At 50.4% G+C, this 16,793-nt stretch overlaps 1 protein-coding gene across 4 annotated transcripts in view; it reads left to right on the plus strand.

Moving 5' to 3' along the window:
* Positions 1-16,793, plus strand: part of ATP2B4 (ATPase plasma membrane Ca2+ transporting 4) — a 98,174-nt gene that overhangs the window by 80,229 nt on the left and 1,152 nt on the right. For 2 of the 4 annotated variants that reach the window (XM_040636486.1, XM_008685146.2), the window contains 2 exons: positions 1,572-1,748; positions 10,227-14,807. In XM_040636486.1, coding sequence (XP_040492420.1) covers positions 1,572-1,748; positions 10,227-10,535 — 486 coding nt within the window. In that variant the 3' untranslated portion in view covers positions 10,536-14,807. Of the gene's footprint in view, positions 1-1,571; positions 1,749-5,109; positions 5,218-10,226; positions 16,137-16,793 lie in introns of those variants that run through there. The other 2 variants (XM_040636487.1, XR_566951.2) reach the window with 2 other exon arrangements.

Here is a 16,793-nt window from a genome sequence, read left to right on the forward strand (position 1 = left end):
TAACCTGGTTTAGGGCTCCCCTCCCCCTCGTGTTCACCACAGCCTTACTGGGTTGAATGGGTTGAATGGCTGACTCTCACCCAAGATAAATCTTCTCTAGAGAAGCAGCTTAGCACCCAGTTCAGAGCATGGACTCTGGGACCAGCTACCCGGGTTCGAATCCCACATCTCCTTTCTACAAGTTGAGTCACTTTGAGCAAGTGTCTTAACCACTCCGTGCCTGAGTTTCCTCAAGTTAGGAGAACAGGATCATTGTTCATCGTTGTTAATCAGCCAATCTGTTACAACACAGAAATGACTTAGAACGATGTCTAGTACCTCTAAGAACACAATAAAAGTTAGCTATTAATATCATGATAATAGGATCAGGTCTGGTAAGTTTTGTTCCTTCCCAGATACCACTTTGTGCGTCCCCCTCATCCTCAACTCTGAGCACGGCTAAGCTCTGCTTTGCAGACCTCCAGTCTCTACCGATGGGCACCTGGCCACCTGGGTGATGGCTTTGCTCTAAGTGGCCCCACAGATCCTTCCCTGGGACTGCAGAGCTTCTCCCGTAGACCTGCTAGTTGTTTCTTTCCTACGTCCCAGGTGCTTCTCTGGTTAATTGCTGTCCCAGTTCCTACCATGAGTCTCTCCACCCTGTTCTGTTTAGTGGCGTTTCTTTACCAGAGGGGCCCTTTTACACCTGGATGAAGCTTGATTGTTTCACCATCTGTCTGAAACTCCCATCTGGGTCTAGTCTCACATGTGGCCACGCAGCCTGGATACTGGATAACAGCCTTCCTTTCGTATCATAGCAGCTCCTTCCAGTCATCCAAAAGCAGACATTCTTCCCATTTCAAAATCCTTGACTCCGTGTTGGACTGCTCATGCAGTCCCTCTCTATCCTAGCCCTGTCTACTCCTCGTCCGTGTGTTGAGAACTGATAGACTGAGGTTCCTGAGTCCAATCTCCTGCCCCATGTCTGAAAATACTCGTACATCCCTTCTTCCCTGGCCTGTCCCACCCACTTCCTCACCCCAAACCCAAGAAAACCTCTAGTATCCTTTCACCCTCGTTTTATAACACAGGAATTACTTTGCACGTGCTAACTAGAAGAGGGTCTTTCCCTTCCAAAGCTTCTCTTGCCTTTGCCCATACACATGCAATGTGACCGTCCTCTCCTATCCCCAGACTTGTTTTCCCCCAGGCCCTGGTCTCTGGCCCTTCCTACCATGTGCCATGCATTATAATTCTACTTCCCCTAAAAGACACGTGGCAAAATGGAAAGGAGGAACTGAGACAGAAGGAGAACCAAGTATGTAACTAACCAGGCAGATGGCTGGCCCAACACGTGAATGGCAGTTCTCCTTCGTGTGTCCACAAATACAGAAAACCTTCCTGAGGGCCTGCCATTTGGTAGGCCCTGAGGGGTGCTTGCCCGGCTGGGTTGACACTTCTCCCACTCTGCCCGCCCCCCCCAATGGATGAGGGGGCAACGAGTGACTACACGAGGGCCTGACCAAGTGAGCTGAGTGGCCGCCCTCTCACCCTGATTTTGGTGTCTTTCCTTTTGCTGCACCTGTTCTCAGGTGATCTCCACGATACCTACCCAATCCCTGAAGTTCCTGAAGGAGGCCGGGCACGGCACCGCCAAAGAGGAGATCACCAAGGACGCGGAGGGGCTGGACGAAATCGACCACGCGGAGATGGAGCTGCGCCGCGGCCAGATCCTCTGGTTCCGGGGCCTGAACCGTATCCAGACCCAGGTACTCGGATGGTGGCCTGTCCTCCCCCGGGAGAAGCTGTCTCCCCATTGGGAGGTGTGGGGAGGGCAGCGGTTCTGGACGGCCCACATCTCTTCCCTCCCTAAGGCTCACTGGCTGCCCTAAGGCAGCCCGAGCTCCCCAGCTTCAGGACAGACCGGCAGCAGCCGCTCTCTGGGCTCTTCTGTGAGGAGAGTAGTCCTGGGGCCCAGAGCACCGGACACAAACCGGTAGCCTCATCCTTTAGTTTACAGTTGGCTCTAAAGCCCACTTCGCCCCCCTCCACGGGGCCAGCAAGCTTCCTGCGTAAGGTCTCTTGCAAGCACCAGACCTGACCTCAGGGTGGGAGATGTTCAGTCCTTCCCTACCCTTCAGAAGGAAGGAGTTAACCAACATCTCGAAGCCAGCATCGCCAGCATACACGTGTACAGCCTCAAGCTGCTGAGAGGGTAACATAGCTGTCATCTGGAGGGATCTTTGTAAAAGAAACGCACCCTCTCATATCTTCCCCACTCACACTCTAAGGCCATGGTGGGGACGCTGATGGCTCAGTGTGTATCAATGACAAAAGTCTCTCAATGCCTGAGTATCTTTTGCAGGATTCAGATTTGCTACCCCAAAAGGAAGAAGCTATAATTTCCTCCAACTTTTCCCTTCTCGCAATTTCTGAAATGGCATAGCTGGTGCTCTTAAGCCCCCTGCCCAGGGAGCCCCACAGTAACGTTTTTCCTCCCACTTTCCATGCAGCAACGGTAACCACCTGCTTCTGGGTGGGCGGGCTGGTCTAGGCCCTGGTCATTCTATCACGTTCCCTGTTCTTGCCTAGCTATATGCCTCCATTTTATTAGTCCTGAGATTTCCCGTCTCCAGAGAACAGGCCTATTCCTCTCTGCTGGTTGGCTGGAGATCCCAGAAACAAATTCCACTCTCTAAAATTAGCCTTGCCAATGGCTTAGAAAGCTCCCTGGTCAAGCCCACCTCCTTCGGGCATAGGGAAGAGAGATCAGAGGAATCCTCACAACTGCATACCCGCTGGGGACTTGTCTCCCATAGGCAAACCGTGATGGAGGTGGGAAGGCAGAGCTAGTTAGGAAAGCATGGGGGCTCCTTTCCCCTCTCTCGAGTTCCTCCCCCCAGAGAGGGAAACTCCCCGGGACCTGCAAACACCGCCCCGCCCTCCAGGCCACCGGCTCCTGTCTCGAAAGCCCCGGTGCTTTCCTTCAGGTCTGCTCCTTTCAAAATAACCTGTCTCCTTTTCTCCCTTCAGGGTCACTGCCTCCTCTTCTCCTAAGTGATTGGTTTTTTTCCTAGCCAGGATTCCTTCGTTCCGGCATCTCCTGGCCCCTCGCCAGTCTTCTGTCCTGGGGGGGCTGAGATTCACGGATCTTCCTTCCCCTCTGCTACCAATTCCCCCTCCCTTGATGCTATACCCCGGGGTTCAGATGCATGGCCTGCATAGCTTTAGGTAAACTGCCTTTCCCTGTGGGGGCCTGAGGCGGCTAGGCCAGAGTGGCATTCAAGCCTAAACCTAGACGGCAAACGGAACCCTCGAGGATGCCACGGTCACCCAAGTCCTGCCTTTGCGGCGCACCCCCGGCCCTGTAAGCAGACGAGCCCGGACTCCTGGAGCTGTCTCCTGGCAGCAGCTTGTCACCCTCGCAGGGTTCGAACGAAACCCCCTCTGTCCGGGTTGTTGATCCTTGCTGTCATTCTCGTTGAAACACCGGAAGGGGGGAAGGCAGGGGGGGCAGCAATGGTCCCATCCTGGGCCCCTTAGTTTAGGAAGACCCGAAAGCACTGGGGAGCAGAAGCTTTGGGAAGGTAACCCTGGGATCCGTTTTCACTGTGGAGGTGGGGACCTTGTGACACGCATGAGCACTCGGGAAAGTCTCTTCCCCGTAGCGGCCCCCTTCTCACGTGCAGCCCCTTCCCTCCCATGGCATCAGGCTCCTCCGTCCCCCGGAACTAAAAACTATATAACGTGATGAAGGGGAATGGTAGTTTAGCTCTGACTTTGGTCTGAATCCAGAAACGAGCCCTGAACATCCCATGGCTTCTCAGGAAGCTTGATAAGTAAGAACAGTTGTGTGCCTTCTAAAGCGCCCACTTTGCCACCTTCTCACCTGGGGAAATGAAGTCAGATGAATGGAGTCAGCCCTTGGTATTAAGCCTGGGGGCCTTCTCAAGATGATTCCACCAGATCCTGAAGGATAAAGGAATTCCTTTTGATTTGTTCCTTGTCACTTAGGGGTCGGGGATAAGGACAGTAAGTTGATCCCAGGCCCCAGACCCAGACCGTCATTGGTAACCAAACGGCATGAATCATGTGTCTCTGAGAAGTAGGACGCAGAAAACCAGAGACCACTCGCTGGTGGCCACTGACCACCACCGCCGACCGGCACGTCTTCCTCCCCGCCCTCGGTCTAGCTACCGAGTTATTGTCGGACGTTGTCGGACATTTCAGGACCCCCAGTCCTGGTGGTGTGCTCGCTAAAGAGCCTGGCTGCTGGGTTCCTGAGCTCCCTGCTCAGGGGCCCTGTCCCTTTCAGGCCCAGAAGAGAGGGTCTCAGAGCAGACCCAGAAGCAGGTGAGCCCAGCAGTCGTGGTCTAGGAGACTTTCCACCCCAGCCACCTGTGTGTGGCCTACTACCCGCCTTGCTTTTTTTCTTTAAATGCAGGAATTATTTTCCTGCAAAATTTGCAAAAATCAGTGGTCAACTTAATTGGTTCAGGGGTTCCTGAGGCTCAAAATTCAGTTAATCTATACGCTTTGCCTTCTGTCTTAAATGGCGTGCCTTATTTTTTTTTTTTTTAAAGATTTTATTTATTTATTCGACAGAGATAGAGACAGCCAGCGAGAGAGGGAACACAAGCGGGGGGAGTGGGAGAGGAAGAAGCAGGCTCATAGCGGAGGAGCCTGATGTGGGGCTCGATCCCATAATGCCGGGATCACGCCCTGAGCCGAAGGCAGACGCCTAACCACTGTGCCACCCAGGCGCCCCGCGTGCCTTATTTTTTGAGTACAGGTCAACACAATGAATAAGCTCCCAGGGTGGAGAAGTCCCTTTAAATTGTAGATACTTTTGGACACCCGCACACCTAAAATGTCCTTCATAGGCTGCAAGGGAAGAGAAGACCGGATTCTGTCTGGCTATTTGGACTCCATGGCAAATTGTTCTTTAAATGAAGTGTGCTGTGCAATTAATGGTTTCCCCCCCTTCTCCTCACCATTGCTTTGTGTATGAGGGAAACGTCTCTCTTGCTCCTGCTCCTGTCCCCTTTTCCCAGCACTTTCCACCCCCCTTCCGTAACCCTCCAGGACCTCCTGTGGAGCAAAGCTGTCTCACTGTCTGATTCTTTGCAGATCGACGTAATTAACACATTCCAGACGGGAGCCTCTTTTAAGGGAGTCCTAAAGCGACAGACCATGGGGCAGCACCTTGATGTTAAACATGTTCCTAGTTCATCCTATGTAACAGTTGCGCCAGTCACATCTCCCCCCACCACTTCTGTTCCTGCTGCTGTCTCATCTCCTACTCTGGGCAGTGAGTGAGAGTCTATTATGATGCATGATTTGCTAAAATGACCACAAGAGAGCACGTGGCATCCACTTTAACCAACCGTGGCATCCACTTCAACGAACCGTGGTTATCTTTTCCTTTTGGTTTTTCCCTTTGATCTCTGACTCCAGGGAAGAAAAATGGGACAGAAATCCCACTCCCAAACCAGGCTGTGTGCCCTTTTATTTTATTTTTTAATGTTGAAAAACTATTAAACCATAACCATTTTAAAGGCAATAATCCTGTTTTCTGATCGTTCCTCTGCATTGCTTGTTTCTTCCTTGAGTTGTTTGTTTGGCTTTACTTTGAGTTTTTTATTTGTTTGTCTGTTTGTTTTGCTTTGTTTGGATATGTTGTTGTTCCTCTCCTCTCCTCCTGCTCCTTTGAGTCTAAACTTGATCTCCTGAGGTTAGAGGTGATGTCAGGCCAATGAAAACCCAGCACTCTCTTCATGGGGGGCAAGGGGAGCAGGTCTCCTGGAAGAGAGTATGAAGAGAGCTACCCTTCCCATGGATTTTTCTACCAGGAGATCCCTCATCATTGAGCCAGCGTTGAACTTGGCCGATAATAACGGTCCTTCTGGGCTACCGCTCTGTTGTGAGCTGGCAGTGTTGGCACAGAAGCTATAGCTGAGCGTGAAGAAAAGGTGTTCAGTTCACATACACAGGGCGGAGTGTCCCCAGGTTCCACTTTGCAGGGATGTCAAACCAAGGTCTGGTTTAAGAATCAATGTGTTCACATCTAGGCAGGAGAAATGTATATGCAAAGGTCCAAATAACTTCTTTTTCTTCACTCAAGCTTTTTTTTTTAGGAATTTCTGAAGAGCAACTTTTGGTTTGGTTTGGTTTTCTGCTTCCCCTTTTCTGTAGTTTGTCTCACCCGTAGCCCGCCCTTCATGCCTTACTTTGCTCATAAAGTTTTAGGAGCCCCTTTCTCAGCCAGCCCGTCAGCTGGAATGCTGTCAGTGTTTAACCTAAGATCTGGTGTTGCCGTCGGGAGATGGTTGGATTCTTGCTAATGCTCATGCCTTCCTCTTCCGGGTCATTTTACCTTCCCCAGATGGAGTACAGAGAAGAGAGAAGGCTCTTTGCTGTTAGTGCTATTAAGGTATTTGGTGGGGAAGAAGTCTCTGTGTGTTAAGTCTATTGTGAGCTTCAGATATTTGACTATTTTACTTATCTCTTCTTCCCCCACTTCCAAACTACCCCCCCCAAGCCCCAGAAGGTGGGGGAAGTAAAGAAAGAACGGTTGGTTTATCTGTGGTTCACATGGTTGTGAGCTGTGCCCGTTGACCAGACTTAGATTATTTGTTGTCTTTGTAGCCAAATGTAAGTGTTCTGGTGTGAGATATGAGGAATGGGGTTTTCGAGATACATATTTCTTCAGGCCCAAAGGCAGTCAAAGAACTAAGTAAGTCTTACCCTGCAAATATCTAAGAGCGGCTCCCTCCAGTCCTTCCATATTCCTCTCTTATTTCCTTTTTTCTTCTAGCTTTTCACTGTGCTTCTAACTAGTGTCTGTTCTTTTTTAATCATGCCTTTCTGTGAGGAAGGGTTAGTGTCAGCTGGCCCAATGATTTGAAAGTGGAAAGACACTAAGCAGAAGACAGAGCCCATCGGGCTCTGTGGAATTGCCTATAGAGGGTAAGCTGCAGACCCTCAAAGCAGAAATTCAGTCAGGAGACACAGCCACACCTGCTCTCTCTCCAGCCCTCCTTCTTACCTGGACATTGTAGAAGAAATAGTCATGCATTTCAGGACCGCTATCCCATTTCAGATCTCCAAGTGAATTCAGTTATTTATCTAACCTTCAGGAGATAAATCTTGAAGATTTCCCTCTATAGGAAAACCCTGATCCCTTCTCTTCCCCTGGTTTCTGAAGAGAGAACAGAAGACTGTAGAATCTAGCTGAAGAAATGGAGTCTTCATCTGCCACTCCCTGAGCTCCAGAGAGTGGTTCTTAGCCCTCGTACCTAATCGAAAGGTCCAGCCTGGTTGGGACTCCTGAGACATGAGAAAGAGTTGCCCGTCAATCAACCACTTCTACCTGTAGGACAGGGGCTACAGAAGAGCCATTTCTCGGAGGCTTTGGGGGATGATAAGTGGGGAAGCAAGGGCTGACGGGCTGAGTGGAGAGTGCCTGCAGCTTTCACAGCTGCCACGTCACTAGCTGCGTCTTGCTCCCCGTACTCTGCTCACACACCAGCCGTCAGGGAAGGAGGATGCCACCTTTGCTTGGGTCGATCGGTGGTAATGTATCTGTGTGACTGTTTATCAGCATGTGTTACATATGCTCTGAGGCCAGTGTTGGAGCTGAGGACCGTTCTGGCACAGCCCGAGCCCTCCACCCCCACCCTTCTCTCCGCCACCAGGCCATGAGAGGTGCCGCCTCGTTCCCTGAGTCCTCTTCCTTCGAGCTTCCCTTGCAGGATGCTGGTTTCCCTTTAGATTCTAGAAGCTCTGCAGTCTAGCCGGATGACTGTTCCTTGCTCCCCCAAAGAAGACCTTTTCCCTATTTTTTCCATCTACCCATTCCAATTCACTTTTATCTCCCTTATCGTTTACCCGTAACAGTGTAATTGGTCACCCCAACAGGTGAGAGGAAAAGCCAGAAAACAGGGCTCCAGAGCCTGACTCTAACCCCAATTTTTAAAAAATCTGTTTTCTCTAATGGACTTCACATATAATTATTTTCATTAAGTATTCGTTGGCTTCAAAAGACAATAGAAGCAAGAAGTGTGACACTCACTGACCTTGAGGATGACCAGCTGGTGGTATAGAGGTTCCTGTCTTCTGCGGCCCTTGTTAAAAAAAACTTGGAAATCTCAAGAGCAGGTGAAAAGTGTGGGCTATGTCATCCCTCCTACAGGGGGTGGTATGGCTTTGAACCCATCTCTTGACCAGGGAGAAGGCACTGGGTTTGGGCTCACTTCATCCAAGGTGCCTTGCTCTAAGATTTGACGGAAATCAGTTAAAGCTTGGGGCCTCCGGAAGACCAAATGGAGCCTCTGTTCCATCTGATCTCACCTAGGTCTGGAGCAAAGAAAACACGACAGGTAAAATTCACCCATCAGATGGTCAACGGCAATCATAGAAGGATGGATACGTAGGTCCTTACTTTCTGGTTAGCATGGCGAACGTGTGCCCAGGTTCCTTGCTTCTTCTTGGCTGAAGTGTGGAGCCAGTTCTACCGAGAGGCAGAGAGCCCTTTGCCTTCGAAGCCCTGGGCACCCTCAGTCCTGGGTGGGTGTACCAGGCTGTTGTGGAGTGAGGCAAGACAAGGAAAGCCTTAGCCAGCAAAGACACAACTTCTGTGAATTCTCTTCGTGTATTAGTCTTGAAGGGTCTACACAGTGATAGAAAGCATTGCCTGACTCTTTGTGTCTCTGCTGTCTGCACATTCTTGCCTCTTCTCCAGGGACGTATTCTTTGCTGAAACAGCAGAGGCATGGGAGCGGGGCCCTAGGCCAACATGCTGCATTCCTCCCTCTGCCCCTCCTACCACAGCAGTCTCTCCTGCATGAGCCTCATTTCTTTCCTGAGGGAAGAATTTCTGGACAAGACTAGGATCAGCCACTTCCCCACAACTACAGCTGTCCTCCAGCCACTTTCTTTTCCCCTGGCCTCTGTCTCCAATCTCTCGGGATGCAACCTACTGCCCCGACCCCAGTTCTGCCAACCCAGGTTCATAAATCCTACTTCAGAGAGGCCCTACCATTCAGAAAAGCAGGCTCCCAAAAGAGCTGGTGCCCGTGGATAAGGCAAAGGCTGGCCACAGAAATCAACTGTGGTTTATTTTTTTCCAATTGACTGAATCCCTGCCTTTTTTGTGCGGTAGAAAGAGACTTTGATCTTATAGGGCAATGCGTTTCCCTCGGCCCGCTAAAGCCACATGGTGTTTCCATTTCTCTATCCTCTTCATCTGCCTCATCAGAAAAGCCACTTGTCTGTAGCACGGCCTCCAACTGGATGGTTTCTCTCCCGGCCCCATCCCTTCCCTTCTCCACGTAAGGTCACGTTCCCCTTCCCAGTGTAGAAACAGCTGGAGAAAGCCGCAAGCTGGGGCACACGTGCTATGACCAGAGGCAGGGACATGCACTTGAACTGTGAGAGCCAGCTCGTCTCTCCGTAGTCAGGAGGAAGGCATCCTCTCATACCCGTGTTTCAGCCGCATCTGCCAGGGGAGGGACGGAAGGAGCGGAGTACTGCTTGCCGGGGGGGAAGGGGCCACGCGGACGTGGGGGGATAGACACAGATGCATGTTTCCTGACTGAAAGAGCAATTATTAAACTGGAGAGTATAAGAGTTTTAATTGCTTGCATGCTGCTGACACAAATGAGTGTTTTGTCTGCCTTGCTGCACGGTACCCGTGGCCACCTATCACCCAAAGTGTATTATGTCCGGATTGGTATGCGTTTCACTCTTGAAGGGTTTTAAACAGATAACCAAACTTCAGTGTGTAATGTTTCCATTCCACGTTCACGAAATGTTTGGCCTCGACACAGAAAGCCACATTGTCTGAATCATCTTTTAAGTTCAGCTAAAGTTCGGCTATTAATTTGCACCCGGTTCCGATGTCCCTGCCCTCGTCCAAAAGAACTAATGGATCCTTGTTTTCTGTTTTCATTTTAAGAATGGAGTGTTTGGGAATGCCAAGCTTGCTTTGGGTTTTCTACCTTTTTTTTTTTAATGCAGCTTTGAAATATTCAGTTGTTTGCCATTACTCACCCCACCCCACCCCCCATGCTTGAAATTTGCCGTTTCTAGTGTTCCATAATCATTACCCTCTTATGTGTTTGGTTTTGGTTGTTAAGCGGTAGCGTTTTGTACTTGGGTTTTGTTTTTCTCCTCCAACCGCCAGTTCTTTGTTCTACTGGCCAATCCTCACCTTCGTGTTTTCTCCCCCCCTCACCCTGGTACAGATCAAAGTGGTCAAGGCGTTCCATAGCTCCCTCCACGAGAGCATTCAGAAACCCAAGAACCCAAACTCCATCCACAACTTCATGACCCACCCTGAATTCGCCATAGACGAGGAGGTGCCACGGACGCCACTCCTGGATGAGCATGAGGAAAATCTGGACAGTCCTAAGGCCGGGACTAGGGTGCTCCTGTTGGATGGTGAGGTCCCTCCATACGCCAACAAAAACAACAATGCGGTGGACTGCAGCCAAGTGCAGATTGTGGCCTCCCACTCAGACAGCCCTCTACACAGCCTGGAGACATCCGTTTGAACTTCGTTCTCTGACTCCCATCCCCACTTTCCCCATGTCCTTTTTCATCTGTCCCATCTGTAAGGTGACGATGGGACTTTTCACTGTCATGTCAGCTGCTCCCAAGTATGTGTGAACCCCCACCTGACCATGAAGAGGCAAGAGCACAGACCTACGAGGATTCCGACTTAACCTTGAGTTGGGGTTTGTAGCAGGACCCGGTCAAACCCCAGGCAGGTAATGAATGGGAGGATCTACTCCTTGGGTGTATCAGTTGTCATTTTGAAAGAAATGACGACAATCCTCTTGGCATCTGCCCCCACCCAGACTCTCCCCAGTATACATACGTATGTCACCATCTCCTGACTTCTGGACTTTACCCTATGAGTCTGTGCCATTTATAAGCTAAGTCGAGGGTTCCAAGGGACAAATGTCCCCAAAATGAAATGTGTTGAGGTAGGAATGGAATGTTTAGAATCACCCTATAGAGTCATTGTTTTTAAAATGATTTTCCCATTTTCAAAACTTACACCTAAAACCCTCTAGTTTTTTCTGCCCTTCTAGTCAAACCTCCCTAGGTTTCTTTCGGTCTTTCGTGGCCACTGTCTCCCTTATTGCCACTCTTTCTTGTTCTTTTTACTTAGTTGTTTTTTTGTTTTTGTTTTTGTTTTTTGTTTTTTAAGTTGTGATGATTAAGAAAGTGGGATGGCCATGGCTGAGTGAATCAACTTTGGCCAGTCACCCTTCTGGCCCCACTGGAATCCTTGGTTTAGTCCTAGAGGCAGACAGGTTGCTTTGCTAATGGGATCCTCTTGAAGCAGTTGAGAGCTGGCAAGAATGTGTTTCTGTTGTTGCCAGGTTACCTCCCACTTCTGAACTGCCATCTTGTCAGGTGTGTGTCCTTTCTAAGTGCCAGGGAGATCAGCCTTGACCGTGAAGCTTGCATATGTTCGTTACATAGTTTTTACCATAAGCCTGAGCTTTCTCCTGTTCCTAAAGTGGCGGCAAAAGAATGGATTGAGAATGACCCTGCCTTCTAACTGGACTGGGATATTGGGGACCAGCAGCTGGCGGGTCCAGGACAAAACAGACCATCAGAGCCGACTCTTGTGCCCCCTCCCTCGGTTGACCACTATTGTTTTCAAAGCCTTCCGCCAAGGCTCTTCTAGGACAGGACCTGCTTGTTGGGGGAGTGAGTACTGAGAAGGCTTGGGAGAGGCCAAAGGGCCATACTAGCAGGTTCGGAGAAACCTTCCTCTGGGAAACCAGACACCTTGAGCTTAGGTGCCCACGTACCAGCTTTGACCTACCCCTCAGCTTTCTCATTCTGCTCTGTCGTGGCCCCTAACTCGTCCGGTCTCTCAACAGGCCCCAACATTTCTCACATATTCTGCTTTTTGAAAATACGCATCCCAAGTGGGCTCTAGTGACATTTTGCTGACTTAAAGGAGCAAAAGACCCACCCTGGAAAGTTCTCCTTCCACTCTTCCTCTTTCCCACATGCCCCACTCCAGGCCCTCTCCAGAAATGTGCTCGACTCTGCACAGTAGAGCCCTGCACCTTCTTTCCCTGAACACTGCCCAAAGCACCCTCTCCCCACCTGCCTCTCCGGAGTTGGGGACTTCACTAAGAGATTTTTTTAAGTGTTCCTTAATGGGACAAGGTGGAGCCACGTTTGCAGGAGCTCCATGTTTATCCCCGCTGATGCTGACGTAAGCTCTTCTGTGCAGGGGTTTGTTAACTCGCGTCTACCAATTCCCATGAAAGAAATGAAGCCCGTCCCCCTCTTTCAAGAGTGATGGGAGTGGAGGGTGAGGCCAAATTTCCACTCGTGAGAGTAAGGTGGCCTGAACCTATGCTCTCCAGCCTTCTCTTCGGGCTCCCTCCTCCCTCACCCCTTCCACCTGAGCTGTCTGAGGGAGGAGGAGCGAAGAAACACCCCCTCCCCATCCCCATTACCACGCAACCCGCCATATTTGACTTGGGTTTTGTAAAGCTCACACGCTTCGGCAATCTTTTCTCTGTCTTCAATCCTCATGTGGGAATAAAACAGCTCACCCGAGGGGTTAGGTGTGCACATATATATTTATTAAGTACATTGGAAGATTTCGTTCTGTCAAGTCTTTTATTACCTCAGATCAGTTTGAAAAACAAGCCAATAACAAACTTCGGAGGCTGCTGCGCCATTCCTGCTCCCAGAAGACTCTCATGGTGCCTGACAGGTTTCTCTTGAGGGCTTGTGTCTACTTGTTTCAAGTCAATGGCTTTTGTGTGTCTTCTAGTTTCCATGGTAGGAGAGAAAATAGAGAATATTATGCAAAAATATATAGTTTTCTTTAGCTCAGAAACGGATATTTTTGAGTCAGCCATATGTATTTTGTTTAAAGGATTTGAAATAAAGTGCTGTCGTGTTACCCTGTGGAAGGAGCGCATAACCAGCTATTCGACATGACAGGCGACTTAGTATATTTGTGACTGGTTTTAAAACCAATGCACCGTACTTCCTTTCTCCAAACAGCCATCTTTATACTTAGGGGAAAAAATGTGTTGGGTTCTAGACTTTTTTAATATAAATTTTGTTGATATGGAATTGAGTAAGTTTAGTGTTTATGTGCATATGTTTTTTATATAAGTTTTTTCTATTCAGTTGTAGTGATCCAGCTGGCAGTGAGTAAATATGGCGTAAGTTAATAAAGCTCTCCCCCCATATGGTGCTTTAGATCTGAAAAGGGTCTGATGGGGAGAAGGGGAAATGATTCTCCTAGACAAACCTAGGAAAGCAGGCAGTGGACTGTGGACGGGAAGGAAAGCAGCCAGCGAGAGACGAGTGTGTGTCCCCCATGGAGATGGGTGCCGGGCTTTTCCGTGACTAGTGATCAGGGTCAGGGGCCTTGGCTGGATGTTGTTTCTTGATGAGTAGCTGGCAGAGTGGTACCCAAGGCGTGACTATCTCTCGGGCTGCAAGGATGCTCTGACTGGGGGTTTGCATTCTTCATGGTTCTTTCACCCGTGTTTTATGGGTTCTTTGCCCCGGGAGTTTTCCGTTAGTGAGTTTTTGTGCAAGGCCCTGATTTGGGACTTTCCCTCCCCTAGAGGTCGTGTGCAATCTGTGAGATGGGGGAGAGAGTTCTAAGTGGAAGTCACACGGGCCGGTTCTAAGCCGGGGTGACCGTCTTGGAGCTAGGTCCTTCCCAGAGGTGCCCTCCGCCCTCTGACATGATGGCTCCCCCGTCCCTAAAGGTCAGAGAGACCACCTCGCGGTCCTTCTGACACTTGTGGGTTCTGTAGGGTCTGGGTTTCTTCTTCGACTTGAGCTTCAGAGGAGAGAGTTTGCAAGTTCTATCTGAGCGATTACATCACTGCCCAAAACCCGGGGCTGGGGAGGGGGTGTGGCAGGTCCGCATGCAACCTCGACATGCCTCGCCTCCTTTCTCTCCTGCTTCCTTTGCCTCCCGATCGATTGAAGCAGCCCCTGATACCATCACAAAGTGCACACTTCCTCACTTCCCGTATCTAGGGACCACCCACGGCCATGGTGGGGACGAGCACTTGTAAATGCCTGCTCTTCTGAAGCCATTCCAGCCTTTTCCTCAGAATAGACCAGACGCCCTTCCATGTCGCTCAGAGCCACTGCTTTGCCTTCCCAGCCCTGCTGTCAGGCCTGCTGTCCCCTTTCCTCTTAATGAGGAGAGACGGAGGGAAGTGAGCTCCCCATGACCGAATTGGCCTTTGGTTCGCGTTTGCTCGCCATCTGTATATATGCCGTATGTGAATTGCCATATGTATGTGCCAACAAATCCATCTACGTTGTTCTTTTCAAATCCGCACGCAGATAGGAATTTTGAGTTTCTTCTTCTTTTTTTTTTTTTTTCAGTAACTAGTATAACAAGCACTGGTATTTTTATATTAAAAAGAAAAACAAAACAAAAAGATTGACTATTGTGGTCTGCATGACATAAACAAACATGGTGATCTCCAAGCATTGCGTCCCCCAGTGTGTGTTGCCATCATTTGCAGTTCGGCTTAACGGTGCGCCCAATCTGTATTTGCATTCTGATATTATTTAAGCTCTGTACAATGTTTTGCATGTATTTATATGGTTCTTAGGGAAAAAAATGCTGTAAACTGGCAAATCTGAAATGCAAATATGTTGTCCACAGAGACAGAATGAAGAGGAGTTTGAAAAGATGGGGAAAAAAAGGGATAAATTTTTTTTTTGGAACCAGTAAAGCTTGTTGCTGACGAGCAGAAACAGTACTGCCGTGCACTGAGAATAAAAACCCATGCCCACTAGAACCTGTGCTGTCCTCACTGTGTCTCCGCTTGCGGGTAATGTCCCTGCGGGTCTGTCGGAGTTTCAGAAGGGACCCGCCGCAGCCGCATCGAGACCCCCATCCGTGCAAGCCCAGAACCCCGCTTGTCACTGGCCCCTGCCACGCTTCTCCGCCAACACGGCCCTCTGGCCACTCTCGGCCCCGCTTGCCAGGTCCACGCGCTGGCGGGACAAGCTTTGCTCAGCTCGCTTTGGGAGGAACTCAGAACTCCCTGCCCCTTTCATCCCGGAGCTCAGTCAAGTTCCCTGCTCTCTCTGAACACATCAAAGGGTCAGGAAAGGGCTTTGTGGGCTCCCCATGGTTTGTTAGGAAACGGATGATGGGGAAGGACAGCCAAACTCTCTGGCTGTTTGAACAGGCTGCTTCTGAAGGCGGAGCAACCCTGGAGGAAAGAGCTTCTGTAGTACGAAGTCTTGTCCCCACGGCTCCTGCCTGCCCCAGCTTGCGCTCCACGGGCTCAGGCACACCGCCTACTTCTTTCTTCAAAACAGGCTCGAGAGAAAAAGTGAATAATACCTAACAGGGGGCTAGATCTAGTTTGATAACAGAAGTCATTCGCAAAACAGAACTAGTCTCTCTTTTTCCCGTTACGGGCTCCCTCCCAATTACCCCTGCAAAAAGGTGCAAAGCACGCGGGCACACACACTCCCCTCGAGTCCTTTCTAAAGCTTGGCCCTGGGTTGCCCCCTACTCCCACCTTGTCTTGGTTGGACCTACGATCCGTGCCTCTCTGCGAGGCCAAAGCAGATCTTAAGCCTCTACACCTCCTAACCCCGGCGTGCGGTGAGGAGCGGAGAAGCATGAGCTTCGAAGCAGCTCTCCGGCCAGGACCAGTGGCTCCTCAGGTGTTGTTTTAATGTCTAAAACCAGCTCAGCTCCTTGGCCTGAGGGACGATACAGAAAAGCACGTGCTCTCTTCTTCCACCTTTTTCCCTGCCCCTGCTTCTAGAAAAGCATAACTGCTCTGCCCCCCATCTTTAATAATGGTTTGCAAGCCTTCCTCAGCCACCATATCCTCTCCCTGTGGTCACGGGCTTTGTTCGAAGCTCTCCAGCGAGGCTCGCTGGTTCCCTCCCAAGTACACACACAAACCAGGCGACTCCTGCTGACTTACTCTGTGCCACATGCAAAGATGAGTCACTGGGTACCCATGAACTGGTTCCCAGCCCCTGACCTAGGTCTCCTAGGGCATAGCCTTCGTGTCCCTGCAAGCACGAAGGTAGGTAGGGCATGTCCTTTACCAGCAAATACTTTGGAAACCCTGTTGTAAATAAAACCTGTAAGCGTGTTGCCGTGTTGGTGCTGTCACGGACATTCGGTTGTCCCCAACATGGACCTAGGCCATGAGAGGCAACAAGTCGCTGGCTCCATGGGGCGTCCTACCCCCGGCCTTGAAAGGGAGCGCCTGCCAGGTTCCGGGCTTGGCCGTATCCCGACGCCGAACTAATCAAACACGTCTTCCCTTCTCCGAGACTCGGGTCAAAGACTACTTCCCTGTCCTCAGAAGACACACACACAGAAGGGAGCAGTCTCTTTGGAGTGGCCTCCCTCTGCCATCTCCTCAGAGGCTAGTGTCAAAACAAAAATGCCATTTCACCCCGACAATGAGATTAGAAAAGCCAAATGACAATCCGAATCTTGGCTTTTGCTCGTGAAGTCTGAGCAAGGGGAGTGACCTGAACCCTCTGAGTAGCCGGAGCCTTCACACTCCGAGCCAGAAGCCTCCGCCTCTGCTCTCAGATAGACCTGGTCCCCGAGTTCAGGCTCAGCCAGCACTCGGGTTCTCCTGTGGCCCCGGTAAGAGCGGCCACGGGGACCGTCCTCCAGGCACGGCACCATCGGTTAGCTTACAGGGGTTTTGGCATCCTGCTGGACCCAGAAACACTGTGTCGTGTGGTTTAGAACTCCAGCTCCCCGTGGCTTGGCCTTACTGAGAGTACACACG

Source organism: Ursus maritimus, unplaced genomic scaffold, assembly GCF_017311325.1.
Source record: "Ursus maritimus isolate PB19 unplaced genomic scaffold, ASM1731132v1 scaffold_2, whole genome shotgun sequence".
Classification (NCBI taxonomy): Eukaryota; Metazoa; Chordata; class Mammalia; order Carnivora; family Ursidae; genus Ursus; species Ursus maritimus.